Source organism: Astatotilapia calliptera, chromosome 2, assembly GCF_900246225.1.
Source record: "Astatotilapia calliptera chromosome 2, fAstCal1.2, whole genome shotgun sequence".
In the NCBI taxonomy this organism is placed as follows: domain Eukaryota; kingdom Metazoa; phylum Chordata; class Actinopteri; order Cichliformes; family Cichlidae; genus Astatotilapia; species Astatotilapia calliptera.
In genome coordinates this window covers 30,901,939-30,916,831 of record NC_039303.1, presented here as the reverse complement: position 1 = coordinate 30,916,831, position 14,893 = coordinate 30,901,939, and the positions used below count along the sequence as shown (strand labels likewise).

Sequence of the window (14,893 nt, the reverse complement as noted above, 5' to 3'; positions counted from 1 at the left end):
TACTTTTTCTTTTTTTTTGTACTGTCACTCTTTAACAGACTCCTTTGCCTATCCAGCATTTAACACACCCTATCCAGCATTTTCATTTAAATTAAAATACCCGAGCTGAACAGAGAGATTTCTCCTCGTGCATTTGTGTGATTCAGAGATGAAGTTTAACCAGCTTATTTTCCCCTCACATTCTGAACTCTTTTATAAATATAAACATCTATAGGAACACATTTTGTAACTTTTACAAAGAAAGAACGGGATGGGTTTTGGTAATTGTGACGCACAGTGTGTCAGTGTTGGGGACTACTTTATACTACTTTATGCACAGAAATGAACTAGTGTGTGTATAAAATGTGTATTGAAGTGTAGTTTTTATAATTTCTGTAGCATTAAAAAGGGAAGCGCTTCATTATCAGCTAATGTTATTTTGTAGCGGGCCTATTCTAAAGAAAGCTCGGGTGATTTAATGTTTATTCTGCTCAGTTTTGTATTGCAGGTAAAGCAAACGTCCTCCAGCAAATTGTCTTGTAAATAAGTGTGAGGTGTGACTTGTATTTTATGATCTGCCGCTTGCTTAACATTTTTGTGTACAGTATATTAAGTGAAGACTGAGGAGGAAGTGGCTGGGGTCAAACTTGTTTGTTGTAAATGTGATTTTTAACTTGATAAAAACACATCTAGCTGCAGCACGTAGTCTCAGCCAATGGCTGGCAAAAACAAAATGTATTTTTATTCCAAAGTGTTGTGTACATGATCTACATGACCTTGTGTCATTGTGTTGTGTACATGTTTGTTCTGCACAAGTGTCCACAAATTACAGCACAAATCAGCTTTAATGTATATTTTTAATTGTTTTAATTCAATCCATTTCAATGCCTGGGCAGCTTTCCGTAGATTTTCTGTTATGTTTTGTCATTTTATTTATACACCATTTTCCTGGTCATAGGACGTGTTCAGCTGCTTGACTCTTTGCACGCTTGCTTAGACGTGAGGTTTTTATTTCAGCTTTGTGCCTGTGCTGCTATCTTTGCAATGGAAGTGAAGGCAAGATTAATGCCTCTAGCAAACAGCTTACTCTATACCAGGGGCGGGGGAACTCCAGGCCTCAAGGGCCAGTGTCCTGCAGGTTTTAGATGTGTCCTTGATCCATCACGGCTGACTTAAATGGCTAAATTCAACATGGCTTGAACTTTTCCAGTGGCCTGGTAATGAACTACTCATTTAAATCATCCGTGTTGGATCAACGACACATCAAAAACCTGCAGGACACCGGCTCTTCAGGCTTGACGTTCCCCACACCCTACTCTTAACCAAAGACATCTTTAGGGACTGTGATAACAGTTGCCTAGTATAGGAACGTAAACCAGGAATGCCTTAATATAAACTATGCACTAGCTCTGCAGTAAAGTCCAATTTGTTGTAAACTCACCTTTAATCTTCATAGAGGGTGAAATTTTTATTACTTTGTATAGATTAGCATTTGAAAGTTTGAGGTTCTACTTTATGCCATTTCTTTATGTCCTTCTTGTCATGTTAAAATATTTAACAACCATCTGTTGTATTATAGTTCCGTGTAAGTAGCTGTCTGAAAAGCTAATGGCTTCTGCTTTTGTCTTTATATTTGATTAGTAGTTGCCACCTTGAATTTAATCTGTGCCTTTGACAGTCTTGAAAACCTCCTTTGCTGTATCTGTAAAGACTGTTAGATGAACTGCCTCTATGATTAGTGTTGAAATGCTGCTTAGCTAAATTAAATCTTGCATCACTATAACCAGCATGTGCATTTGATATATGAATAAATGATCAAATGCCAAGACATTGCCAGAGTGATCATTATTTTAAACCTGATCGTAATCTAAGACAGACCAAGACACAAGATAGTAACCAAAGTTTATTTAATTTTGGCATTACGGTCAAAAGATATTACAACATTTTTAAAGAGAGAGACACACACACACGTTGTCATCCACAGCACCACACAGCTTATCTGCCTTTTACACTGTACTGAAATCAATCTTTCCATCACATCCTGTCACAGCTCACTCTTTCGCACACCATACATTTATTTCTCTCTTTAAACATACTCTTAATAATACAATTACTTGTAAAATACACACACATCCTCTTACAAAAGTCACGCATTCAAACACAGGCATGCACACAGTGGGCTGTCTATCTGAGGCTGTTGCTGTTGGGTTGTGATCCAGCGAGGCCGGGGTGGTCTGGACTGTGGCGGTTCTGTGGGGGGGCAGAAACAGAGTTGTCACACTTATAGGATGAATACAGGTGTGGTCTTCACTGCTGCTGAGTGACATGAAGCAGGAGTTTAGAGAGGCTACATCTGCAGTGGGACCCCAGATGGTTTTAAAATTATTGAGGTTCACACACACAATTAAAGACCTTGTTTAGAGATTTGGTGTCTCAGAAAGGACTAAAACTGTGGAGAAAATATGGATCTGGTTTTTGAAGAATATTGTTTAATGTTAACTGTTTTAGCAGGTTAAAGCAGAGGAGATTAAGAACTTGTCAATGCTTTATTGCAAAAAAGCTTAATTATTTCGATCAGGGATTACTCACAATGTTTGATGAAATCTAATAAACAAAAATCAGCAGTAGAAGTCATGGTTATGTTTTTTATTTAACCTAAGAACATTTCCACATGCACAATTTTTAAGAGAACTCAAGGGAATGGGGCTAAACAGCTGTGTAGCCTTAAGAAAATCACTTATCGGTGAGGTTAACTGGAAAGAAAATAACTTGCTAGGAAGGAATAAAGACCAAAATCTGAAGGAGTGGGAAAAAAAGGTGATGTGGTGTGATGAGCCGAAATTTAATCTGTTCCAGAGTGATGGGCACATCTTACAGGTGTAAGAAGAGAGGCAGATGAAGTGATGCATAAATCACGCCTGGTGCCTAATGCACAATCCTGTGGGGACAGTGTTATGATCTGGGGTTGGTTCAGTTGGTCAGGTTGACAAATGTTATGTAGCAACTTTAAGTTTCTAAAAAAAAAAAATAAAAAAAAAAAAGTCAGCCAAAAACCTGGATATACTTAATGACTGGATTTTCCACCAATTAATTTTTTGATGGGAGGCTCTTGTTCCAAGATGAAAATGCCAGGATTCAATGGGCTCAAACTGTGTATGAGAAATCGTTTCTACACTTGGATTGGCCACCACTGCATTGGTGAAAAGCCTGCGCAACTCTGGAAGTTAATTTAGTCATTAAAGCTCCAGTTAAATAAAATTTTAAAATAGTGCGATTTCAATTTTTTCTTTTGGTTGAGCAGTGTACATACAGGTATCATCATGGTCATGTAGTTAAAGCATTCAGATCCCTCGACTTTTTGCACATTTGGTGTTTTCCACTGAATTAAGATCAAATGATGCATTTGCAAACATGTAACGGTTTACGTATTTGCCTAAAAAGTGAAAGATCCTCACTTTTGATAAGAGACACACATCCCTTTGTTTTTGTGTGAGGAAGGGTTTTTGGTTTAAAAATAAATAAATAAATATATCTGCCGACTCAAATACGAGGAGCTACTTGAAGTGTCGATCCCTTGTTAATAAGAGATCAGACAAAAGTAGCCTTTAAAAAAAATAAAAGAAATTAAATACAGAAATTAAAATAAACCTGAATTTACTATAATAATGAGATCCGTCTAACTAGTTCAGGTAAAGTTTGACAAATGATCTTACCTTCTTCTTTTTCTTGTCTTTCTTCTTTTTCTTGCGATCGGGATCATCATCTCTCTTTTTCTTCTTTTTCTTGGGATCAGAGTCTGACGGCGTTTCTGTGACATCAAACATCAAAATAAGAAAGGTTATTGAAATGATAATATTTGTACCTTTTTGCAGACATGCATGTGGATAAACTTATATCATACCTTGTGGTAATGGATCCTGCGGTCGATGGTGTTTGTGCTTGTGCTTGCTCTTCTTCTTTGGAGGCTGTATGTGCATCAGTCTGTACTGTTCTGGGAGCTGCAAAGATGTGATGAAAAATTAGTTGCGTACTTAATATGCAAATATGAGAATTAAGATCATTTAAATGTCAGTTAAATTTGAATAATCAGTGTCAGTCAGGACGTTGAAAATGTCTGCGTGAACTTTATACTGCATTGTATTTTGTAGTATGTACCGGTCCTGTGTGTAGTCTGAAGCCTGTTAGCAGAGCGCCAGTCAGTGGGCTGAAGGAGTTTCCACACACTGGAGGCTTATCAATCAGAGAGCGTAATGAGCTGCCGTCCTGTGTGCCCGGACAGTCAATCATACCTGCAGAGAAGCAGAAAAGGTCAAAGCATAAGTGCTCAGCTGTGTTCACAGGTGAATTTAATTAAATATTCAAATCAAAAGAGAAAGAAACAAATAAACTGCTGCAACTTTTTCCCCCCTGGGTCCCCACCCACTCTTTGGTGTGATCAGTTCTTTTTTCACATGCACCCCTCTAGTTTTTCCACTTTTTTGTAGATTCACTCCATTCTGATAGTTTCAACAATATCCCTCCAGGAATTTGCTGACATTTGTGAGTCCTTCTACTGATGTTATGATTATTATTCCTTATATCGATATGATGATTCTCTCACTGATAAATTGTGCAGCAGAAAAGTAGCTGGAAATGCACAGGACGAATCACAATAGTTTCAGAATCACAATAGTTTCGGACTGCTTCGACCTGACATGTAGTTAAATTTCTATGGGAGGTGCATGTCAGGTTATGTCATAACGTTTTAAGAGAAGTTTGCAGTTATGATGTAGCTTCGCATAAAATTCCCACTGATTCCCACTAATATGTTATATCTGTATTAACTAGTTGTGGATCATGGTTTAACAGCTCCATTATCTGAGTACTCATAAAGATCCAAAACAAGAGATGTGATTGGAGTATTACAATCATCTTTACTATCACATCACATTGTTTATGTCCTGTGCCGTAGCAGAAGAAATGGCTGAAGATAAACTACAAAGTGTTTTTCCAATATGAGTTTATTTTGCAGCCAGTTTCATAACAAAAGGTGGCCTGTATAGTACACTTAAAACTAGATAACCAAAACACACAATAATATAATTGGGATCTTCAGGCCCATGAATGACACCGACACTTAGAATTTATTATTTCAGAACTAATTTGGCATTATTAAATGACCCAAAATGACAAACAATTAAGATATCAGAACTTGTGAAACAGGCTGGTGTGGAGGATAGACTACTTGTATAACTGACACTGACACTTGTGTCAGTCCACTTAAAAGGGAGTTATCCTTTCCCACTTTCTCCAAGTGGTTGCTCATACGAACAAGTTCTGATAACTCTCAGCTGTCAATGTGTCCTTTAGTAAAACTCAGTTTAAAGACTTTTTCTCAGTCAGCGGTATCCAACGGACAGTGAGAACCCAGGTTTTAAAATATTTTTATAATATTGCATTTCACAGCTATCAAAGTAAAGCTTTACGGCTACTGTCCAACACTGATCATTATAAGATTGTTACTAAACAGTTATCTGACCACATCTGTGACTGTAGCACCCACCTGGTAACTCTGGCAGAAAGTTGCTGAGCTTCTCCTTCACCTTCTTCCCGCAGAACTTATTGTAAGCGTGCTCCAGGTTGTAGTGCGTGATGAGGTTGGTGTTTCCCGTTAACTCGTTCCCCACTAAGCACACACACCAAATTCATATCATTTGTAACCAATCTGTACATAAATGTTTGTGAAATAGATGGCCATTTCCAAAGGGAACCTGGGCTACTTCAGGGATGTTCATTCCCATAATAACCGTAGTTACACAACATATTTTAAGCCACAAAAAGGTGTTAAATCTACAGCATTTGTGTTACCCACTGAATATAAACGCTTCACTGAAAAACACATCGCTACTAACTACAATCAGCTAACTCAATGTTAGCCCACAACCAGCTAGTCAACCTACGTGAGCTAGTATTGTTTACAAACTATTTAAGCAGCTTTAGATTTCGGCTAAAGTTTAAAAATAAAGGACAAATTAAACACGAAGCACCCAACAGTTACAAGAATTCACCAGTACCAGGCAGCTCCCGCAGTAAATAGAAAGGTTCATTCATAGCTCCAGGCTTCCGTAGAGCAGGCCCTTCATCCCCGAGCTGCTGTGGTATCTGACCCGCCATGGCAACTTGGTTTTGCGGCATTGGCGGTGGAGGCTTCCCCGGTCCAAAACCCAGAGACGAACCAGGTGGTCCCTGAGCTTCATTTGACCCGAAAAGAGTTGAAAACATTTCCGTCATATCTACCTTGAATAATACATTTATATGGAAAGAAAATGCCGGGCTCTTCAAGCTTATGGCCTGCTATCTGCGAGGAAGCTGTTCTCCGTGAATTCGAGTGTCAAGCGCTCTGCTCCTCACTTCTTTTCATGGCCACTTACCGTAATGCAGGCAACAAACACGCACTGTACCGTAACTGTCGGTGTAAACAGGACTATAATCACTAACAATTTCCAAAACGTCGTGTTTATTTTCAAACAAACAGGCACAGCAAACAAACTCATTATGTACAATTAAGTTAGTGGACATATTGTGTAATTTGGAAAATCACACATCAAAAACATCAGCGGGGCAAAGAGATGACGCCAGCCTTTCAAACTCTGTCACTGATACCTAAAAATGAGAGATAAGAACACACATAACAAAACTATTAGTACTCAATTTATTTATGTTACAAGTAGAAAAGTTCTATAACAAGTTACCAAATAAAACCATTAAAGCTACACTGAGACTAAATATACTGAACATCCTCATTAGGAATGATAGAAACATAGAATACAATAGAATAGCTACTTTATTGTTATTCAGATCATCAGTTAGTGCGCATTAGAATGCATTTTCAGTGCATTGACTCGCTTTTAATAATAATATAACAAATAAATCTTAAAAAAGGACCTAAGATGTATATACACACAAATGTAAGAATATGAGAAAAAAGGTCTATATACATGTAACAGCTAAAAAAAAGACTGTATGTGATCATCAAAATAAATGTACTGTACAAAGAATATTTTGTATATAAAAATCAAAATGACACAGTTTATACTTCCATACATGCTGAATATGGTTTTTTCATGGATCTTATTATGGACAAGTCATATCCAATTCTGCCAATTATCTACTCTCTCTCTCTCTCTCTCTCTCTCTCTCTCTCTCTCTCTCTCTCTCTCTCTCTCTCTCTCTCTCTCTCTCACCTTCCACTCATCAACAGCAGCAGAAATTCGGTGTTCAGTCTGACTGATGCTCTCTCTTCCACCCTGAACCTTCTGTGCTAGAGCAGAATTCTCTGCTTGAATCTTTTTCAGCTCCCGTCGCATGTAGGCCTCCTGCTTTTGATAGTACGGCATCAAAAAGCTGCAAAAGTCCTGCTCAGGGACCCCGCTTGGTCGCCTAAGACAACATTTGAGATGATGAGGGATTAAAATGCTTTGATTGTTAAAAAGCTGAAATAACACAGTGGTGATATGCAGTATAGTAAAGGAAGGCAATATAACTATAATACAAGATGCAAAGTTACCTTTTCAATCTGATTCACTGACTAAATGAAATTCTTAAATATACAGTTAGTACATTTAATGAAAAAATATTTCCACTTAGTTACGTTTCACTATTTAATTAGATAAAAAATAAGAAAAGAGAGAATTTCAGCAGTTTGGTAAGAAAATGCACAAAGCATATATAATTAAATACTCAAGATTTCAGAAGTTCAAGTGTTTTCAAAGCGGTTTACTGACCATGCAGGGTCTGGACTGTCCTTGGTGGCTCTCTCTAGTTTGTCCAGCTCATTCAGTTTTAACTCTAGCTGGCCTTCTTCAATCAGTCTGTTGATATCTTCCTTCATGAGAAGGAAAACACAAACTTTTATGTAAACAAGTTTAAATAAAGACCAGTAGTAGATCAGTGAATATGGCATACAATGAGTATTTGGACAGCTATACAAATGTTGGTTTTGCCCAGGAAAGTTATTTGGTTTGTCCTGTTGAATGACAAAATGCATTTGTAATACTAATTTTACTGCTATCAGCAAGGAAATTGACAATAAATGTCATAAATGTAATAAATGTCATATATACAATGTATAAAAAAAAGGTGTACCACACATACAGCCTAAGCAATACACAATGCAAAGGAGGCAGAAGTCCTCCCATTTGTTTGTTTTTAAATACAGGGTTTTAATGTAAAATGCTACAGACCTGTATGGTGCTCCGCAGCTCCTCTATGAACTGCTTGTGAATGCTCTCCATTCTCTGAGGGTTCTTACTGTACAGTGGACGAAACATGCTGGCGAATCTGTTAAAACTGTGAGAGAACAGTGTGAACAAAGTAAAGTAAACTATGACCTTTCCTGAAAATGATAGCTAAGGAATAAGTAGATCATTAACATTATAAGACACTACTGCTATGTTAAAAGTACATTTGGATAGGCCTTCTTTTTTGGAGGACAGGAGGGCAGTGGAATTGTTTGGTTTTCATCTGTAAGTAAAATAATATACATTTAAAAAATAATCATAACAGAGTGCCTGTCTGAAGTGTTAGATTTGTCCAAACCAGAGTTCTGAATAATCGTATTATAGATTTCTTGCTAACAAACACCACAGGATCATTCCTTTGTCAATTTATCTCACTATCTCACATGTGCAAGGACAAAAAATCTGTATGGGAAAGATACACTTCTTAAAAAGAAATATGTCAAATTCAAGTCCAATATTTATCATAAGTGATCATAAGTAGTCTTCTAGATAACAAAGAATGTAAAATGAAAAAAAAATGCTAGGGCTCTTAAACAGCCCAACCTCCATCCCTTATTTTTATTTATTTGTTAAAAATAATAATAATAATAACCCTATGATTTTGCACAATTCCCAACAAGCTTCCCTCTGTTTTACCCCAGAAACGACAACAGACTACACAAACTGCAAGTAAGCTGTTCATCGAATGTTTTTTTAAAGCTGAGGTTCATTAAATATGAAGCTTTTAACACACTTAGTTGTTAGTTTTACTTTTTAAGTCCCTTATTGTATTACTTTTTAAAATTAATCTCGCTATTCCAGGGTTTTTAAGCTATTAAGTTTTATGTTGTTTTTAATGCCTCGGTGTTGTGACACAATGAGTCCCCTAAATTTAGGGCTAGATTGAGGAAATATCTTATATATACTCTTGGGGTATTCTAGGTTATTATACTGGAGTTTTATTGGCTCACTTGAGATAAATTAAGACTGTATGTGTTCTAATAATGAGATCTTCACACTTGGTTTACTGTTTATTTAATGACCACCACCTTTGTAACTATTTGATGAGAAACGTTCAAACCAGCTCTCACCCCTGTTTATATCCTTCGTGCAGAGGTAATATCATGACATACGTGTAGTTCACCGTAAAAACAAGGTAATAAACACAACACCCAACACGTTACCTGACATCTTCGATAAACCTGTTCAGGCTCTTCTGCATGACTTTGTCAAAAAGCTTCATCCTCTTGTACCGAGCCTCCGCCTCCGCTGTCGGTTTATTCGGCATCTGTGAGGAAGCTTCTCCTGTCGCTTCATTAGCCTGGCTTTCAGCTGAATCTTCCGCACCAGTTTTAACTGCACTGTGCACTTCTGTTGCTGACTTACTTTCCTCCATTTTTCAGCTGCCTCTGTTTATGTTTTGCAGCGCCCGCCAAATCTACGGCGAGCCGCCGGACCCAGAAACGACGCCGCCGCCCCCATTTGGCACATGCGCACTGTAACACCGTAGCTCAACAGCTCCAGCTGTCATTTCTCCTCCAACACTCTGTCGCGGTGGTTCGTCTTCTCCGTCAGCATGGGTTTACTCACGGGACTCTGCGCTTTCTTGTATCACTTACCTCAGATTTACAAATGGCTGCTCAAGCCGTACTATATCACGTCCTTCCTCTTGACCATCTCCTTCGTGGTGGTGCGAAAGACTCCAGGTCTTTGCGAGCACCTGGTGACCCAGCGCGAGGACGGCAACTCCTGTGACTTTGACTGGGTGAGCATAGTGGTGGTGGGGGAGCTGCGGTTACCTTTGGTGGGGCTAATTAAGCCTCTGAAATATGAAATAAATAGAAGTAGTAAATAAACTTGACACAAAGTTGTTGTTTGTTTGTTTGTTTTAATGATTTTGCTCCTTTTGTTTTACAGAGAGAGCTGGAGATCCTCATGTTTCTCAGTGCAATAGTGATGATGAAGAACAGGAGAGCTAGTGAGTAGTCTACCCCCCCCCCCCCCCCCCCACACACACACACACACACACACACACACACACTGTCTTATGTGTAAACCTACTGATGAAAGTGTGTTTACACTATAAACTGTCACATCACAAAAAGTGGCCCAATCAACCATGTGGCCAATGATCCAAACCACTCAGCGAATCATAGGAAGCACCGGGATATGTTGTGATTTATTTGTTGACCTTAACTTTTTAGATAAAGTCAGGAAGGTCGCTTTGTTTGTGTCTTTATTACATGCTGCTGTTAATCTTTAACCACACAGTCTGATGTTTAACTGTTTCCACTCCTTGATCTGATAAGCCATTTGAGAGGAACCCCCACTCTACTGAGAACACACATCTGTAAAGTGATTCACTGTAAACTTTGGGTTTGTTGTGTAAACATTAAGGGAGTGGGAGGGGTTCACTTACACACTGCAAGGTCAACAGTATGAAGGTGTTCCTCTGCTGTTCATTCATTGTTCCCTGCTCTTTGTTTCCTCAGTCACAGTGGAGCAGCACATTGGGAACTTGTTAATGTTCAGCAAAGTGGCCAACTGTATCCTCTTCTTCAGGATGGACATTCGGTTTGGCATCCTCTACCTTGCACTGTGCCTCGGTCAGTGGTCTGTCACAACCACCTTTAAAATTGTGTAGTGTAAACTGTGTCTACCAGTGGTTCTTAATTAGAAAAGCACAACTCTACTGCATTAACCATCCCCAGTCTTAAGGCAGTGATGCTGCACTCATTCATTAGTTAAAGAGATATGTTAATGAGAATAGGAGTGGTCTTTTGTTTTGTTTTGACATGCCAAATTAATCAGCCCTCTGTATTCACCTTGTACTGATATCTAAAGCTCATCAAGGGGTTTCTCCTTGAGCCAGTGTTTCTGAGACATAATGTGCAACAGCAATTAGTTCCCATTTCTGTTACTGCTGTAAAAAATGATCATTAATCTAATGTACTTGAAGCTCATTCCACTGATAAAAGTCCTCACACTTTTGACAAATTTTTCTTCATCTGAATACCATCCAGTGGGAAGTCGGTGTTATCACTGTACAGAAAAGTGACATCACCAGTTTTCTTGTATATATTTAGATTATTTTCCAATGCAGGTGAGGTGCAATGAGTATTTTTACTCTGAAGTCCTGAATTTTTCATCTGGCAAAGATTTATGTATTTATTTTAAGAAAAAGCTTCACATCTTCTCTGTGAAGTGTTCTCCTGGTAAAGCAGCAATCTGAGCCCTGTTTAGAAACTTCTCTGAGCTTTCTGCAATCAGAACTTTTTATTAACTGGCCTACAGGTGGTGCCATTGTGTAATTTATAAAAACGGTGTCCTTTACAACCCCCCACCCCCCAATAAAAGAAGAATTCATTCAAAGTCAAATTTATCTTTATAGCACATTTAAAAACAGCTGTTGACCAAAGTGTACACCTAAAATAATCAAATTACATAAAAACATAGGACAAGATGGCAGAATTTAAGAAAGGAAACATAAAATGAGAAAACTTAAATAAGAAAAAACACAAATAAAAATGTTTTTTACCAAAGTATCATAGGTGAACAGAGACTACCACTGGATAAACTGTAAAATGTACATTGTTTTTATCCTTTTTAAGCTCATCAGTCTGTTTATCTGTGTATTTTCTGCAGCATTTGTCATGACCTGTCAGCCACCTCTCTACATGGGCCCAGAGTACATCAAGTACTTCAGTGACAAGACCATCGACGTGAGTCCTGTCTAATATCAGCTGACCATTTGCATGTATAGTAGTGCCACTGGTCTTTGTAATGATAGATAAAAACAAAAGAGGTGGGAATTACTTACAGTTACATCAGTTGGGAGTGTTATTTTATTTGAAAGTTCATGGAGTGATTGAGTCTATTAATCATTTTGTTTGAAATTAGAGCAGTTTCCATCAAACACTGAAATCCAGTTATATGATATTATATTAATTGTATGTCTGACATTTAAAAATTCCTAAACTAAAATACCAAAAAAAAAAGCGAACTCTCTAACTGATCATGCCCTGCTCAGAGGGGTGGGTTGGTTTGAGTGTAACTTTGTGTTCTTCACTCATTAGGAGGAGCTGCAGCGGGACAGTCGTGTCACATGGCTCGTTGAATTCTACGCCAACTGGTCCTCTGATTGTCAGTCGTTTGCTCCCATCTTTGCAAACCTTTCTCTCAAGTAAGAAATCACACTCTTTACTTCAGTCGCATTCAGGTTTTCTAAGGTTAAATATTTCAGAACATAATTTTTTTTAAATCACCTGGTTCCTACCAAGTTTAAAATGATTTGAATACAGTTTCAGATAGACACGTGTCATAATACACCATGTCATTAAATACTTAATAAAAATTGTGCAGGAATTTTGCTTGGACAACTGTTCTTCACAGCATTGCTTCAGTTCATTGAGGTTTGCAGTGAGGCAGTTATGCACAGCATTGAGGTCTGGATTCGACTGGGCCATCGGAACACTTTGAACACTTTGCAGTCATTCTGTTGTAGATTTGCTGCTGTGCTTGGGATCATTGTCCCGCTACATGACCCTTTTTTTGACCAAGTTTAGTTTTTTGGAGAGATGGGTATACATGTGGAAGAGTTCATGGTCCACTCAGTGGAGTATCCAAGTCCTGTGGCTGCAAAACAAGCCCAAATCATCAGCACTCCACTACCGTGCTTGACAGTTGCTTTGAGGTGTTTGTGGCTTATAAGCTTTGTTTGGGTGTCTCCAGACATGGCGATGCATGTTATGGCCTGTTACGACCCCCACTGCTAGGGGACAGGGAGGAATAACATACATAAGCATACATACACAGGAAACTAAATGAAGAAAAGGTTTAATTGCAGAAATTCAAACTGAAAACCGACAGGGCTGCATTCTGCAGGCCACTGTGCAACCAGTTAACATATAATACGATAACACAGACGAGGGTAAAAGTTAAGGTTTAACTAAGGCAAATTCGCATCACAAAACTCCAATCAAACTAAGTTCACCCATATACCAAGGTTAACAAGCAAAGTTCAACACTATGAACAGGGTTTAACAAAAAGTTCAAAGAGGGAGGCACGAAGGGCAAACTGCATGTTCAGTCCTAAGCAGCAGCCCCTGAGTGAAGACTTTCCTTAGCAGGAAAGACAGGTGTGTGTTGATACGCACCTGAACGCTTCGGACCAGAAAAGCTGCCAAAACATCTGTTTTTATGGATCTGCTACCCAACTGCTACTTACCCTCTTAATTTCTTATGGAAGCTGTAAGGATGTGCTTAGTTTATCACACACTGCTTCTGCATTTTTGTTAATGACACAGTAAAACACGTCATGTGGTATTGTTCATATGAGGTAACATTTACCTAAATTTTAAGACTTGCTAAGGACCAAATTATTTTTTAATTATGTGCTGATATAGAAAAGAAGAAGAGTCTAGATGATATTTAATCTCAGTCAGGGTTTCTTATTTGAAAACAGAAATTACACTAAGTAAAAAAAAAAAAAAGATCCAAGATGTTAGTTAACATTTTGAAACAATACCCTTGCAGATACATTATGCCTGATTGTTGCTGGTGTCCCTGTTGTAGAGTCACTTCAAATGCAAGATAATGTAATTTACTTCATGTTAGAGAAACAGCTGTATATTTGTCTCAAATGTCTCATGTGTCGTCCTTTATATTCTGCAGCTACAACTGTGCTGGACTCCGCTTTGGGAAGATAGACATTGGTCGCTATGAAGAGGTTTCAAAGAAGTCAGTTTTGGGGGGCTGTTTTGCCTTTAATAAATGGTCTTTAATTATCCAGTATTGCTCGATTCTTTCTAGAATTCTATTGACTGGTATTAACTGTCTTTCTGAACAGGTACAGGGTTAGTACTTCTCCTCTGGCCAAGCAGCTACCTTCAGTTCTGCTTTTTCAAGGAGGACGGGAAGTTATGAGGCGTCCAATGGTGGACAGCAAAGGTAGAGCTGTATCTTGGACCATGAACGAGGTACGTCTATTCAGATTGTAAGAAAACACATGAAATAAGACCTGAGTAGATGCTGCTTGCTTACACATGCAGACAGTATAAATACATTTTATATCACCCACAGGAGAACATCATCCGAGAGTTTAACCTCAACGAGCTCTTCCAGAAATCCAAGAAGCTGAACAAAAGCCATGGTTTGAAGGAAGAGGAGCAGAATGGCTCTCAGCCACAAGAGGGTGGCGAGGAGCTTCCTCCTGACACCGACAATATGGAGCAGCCAAAAGAGAGCAAGAAAGACCAGTGAAGAGGAGAGGGGCTGCATCAAGTCTTTGCTTTGCTCTTAACATTTCTGTTACTTTCCTTATTGTAACAGCCAAATATTTTTAGTTTAAGGGAAGAAAACAGGCTCCACTACCACAAGAAATAGTCTCTACACTGTAAGTCTTTATTGTGGAGAAATACCCATAACCGCTGATCTTATTTAAACGATCTGTGTGTGATGCAGATTGAAGCAGCAGCGATTTTGGAGCATTTTATTACACTAAGTTATTGACGAACAAAAAAAGATTTTTGCTAATTTTTTTTCCACTTTTGTCAATGTGTCATTGGTTCTTTTGCTGCCTGTATTTATTGACTGGTTTGTGTACTTTTGTGTCAGAAAAGCCAAAGTAAAAGCTTGAGGTGAAACAAAGTAAGACT

The 14,893-nt window shown here is 38.4% G+C and overlaps 3 protein-coding genes across 4 annotated transcripts; 1 reads left to right on the top strand and 2 right to left on the bottom strand.

Annotated features, from left to right (window-relative positions):
* Window positions 1-1,881: 1,881 nt before the first annotated feature.
* med19a (mediator complex subunit 19a) lies at window positions 1,882-6,387 on the bottom strand. 2 transcript variants are annotated; one of them, XM_026142452.1, is made up of 6 exons: window positions 6,027-6,387; window positions 5,522-5,644; window positions 4,135-4,268; window positions 3,881-3,977; window positions 3,693-3,787; window positions 1,882-2,229 (listed from the first exon to the last, which is right to left on the bottom strand). In XM_026142452.1, exons 1-6 carry the CDS (start codon window positions 6,247-6,249, stop codon window positions 2,164-2,166), a joined length of 738 nt encoding a protein of 245 aa, XP_025998237.1. In that variant the 5' UTR covers window positions 6,250-6,387; the 3' UTR covers window positions 1,882-2,163. The 2 variants fall into 2 exon arrangements, with proteins under 2 accessions (XP_025998237.1, XP_025998246.1); XM_026142461.1 differs by having other exon boundaries at window positions 6,033-6,385.
* A 71-nt stretch (window positions 6,388-6,458) lies between these two features.
* pmf1 (polyamine modulated factor 1) lies at window positions 6,459-9,697 on the bottom strand. The gene is made up of 5 exons (XM_026142470.1): window positions 9,422-9,697; window positions 8,202-8,307; window positions 7,743-7,843; window positions 7,203-7,398; window positions 6,459-6,621 (listed from the first exon to the last, which is right to left on the bottom strand). The coding sequence occupies exons 1-5, from the start codon at window positions 9,631-9,633 to the stop codon at window positions 6,556-6,558; spliced, it is 681 nt and encodes a 226-aa protein (XP_025998255.1). The 5' UTR covers window positions 9,634-9,697; the 3' UTR covers window positions 6,459-6,555.
* Window positions 9,698-9,739: 42 nt separating this feature from the next.
* tmx2a (thioredoxin-related transmembrane protein 2a) lies at window positions 9,740-14,885 on the top strand. Its single transcript, XM_026142439.1, has 8 exons — window positions 9,740-10,002; window positions 10,155-10,215; window positions 10,730-10,843; window positions 11,883-11,959; window positions 12,314-12,420; window positions 13,911-13,976; window positions 14,086-14,215; window positions 14,319-14,885. The coding sequence occupies exons 1-8, from the start codon at window positions 9,814-9,816 to the stop codon at window positions 14,496-14,498; spliced, it is 924 nt and encodes a 307-aa protein (XP_025998224.1). The 5' UTR covers window positions 9,740-9,813; the 3' UTR covers window positions 14,499-14,885.
* The last annotated feature ends 8 nt before the right edge of the window (window positions 14,886-14,893 follow it).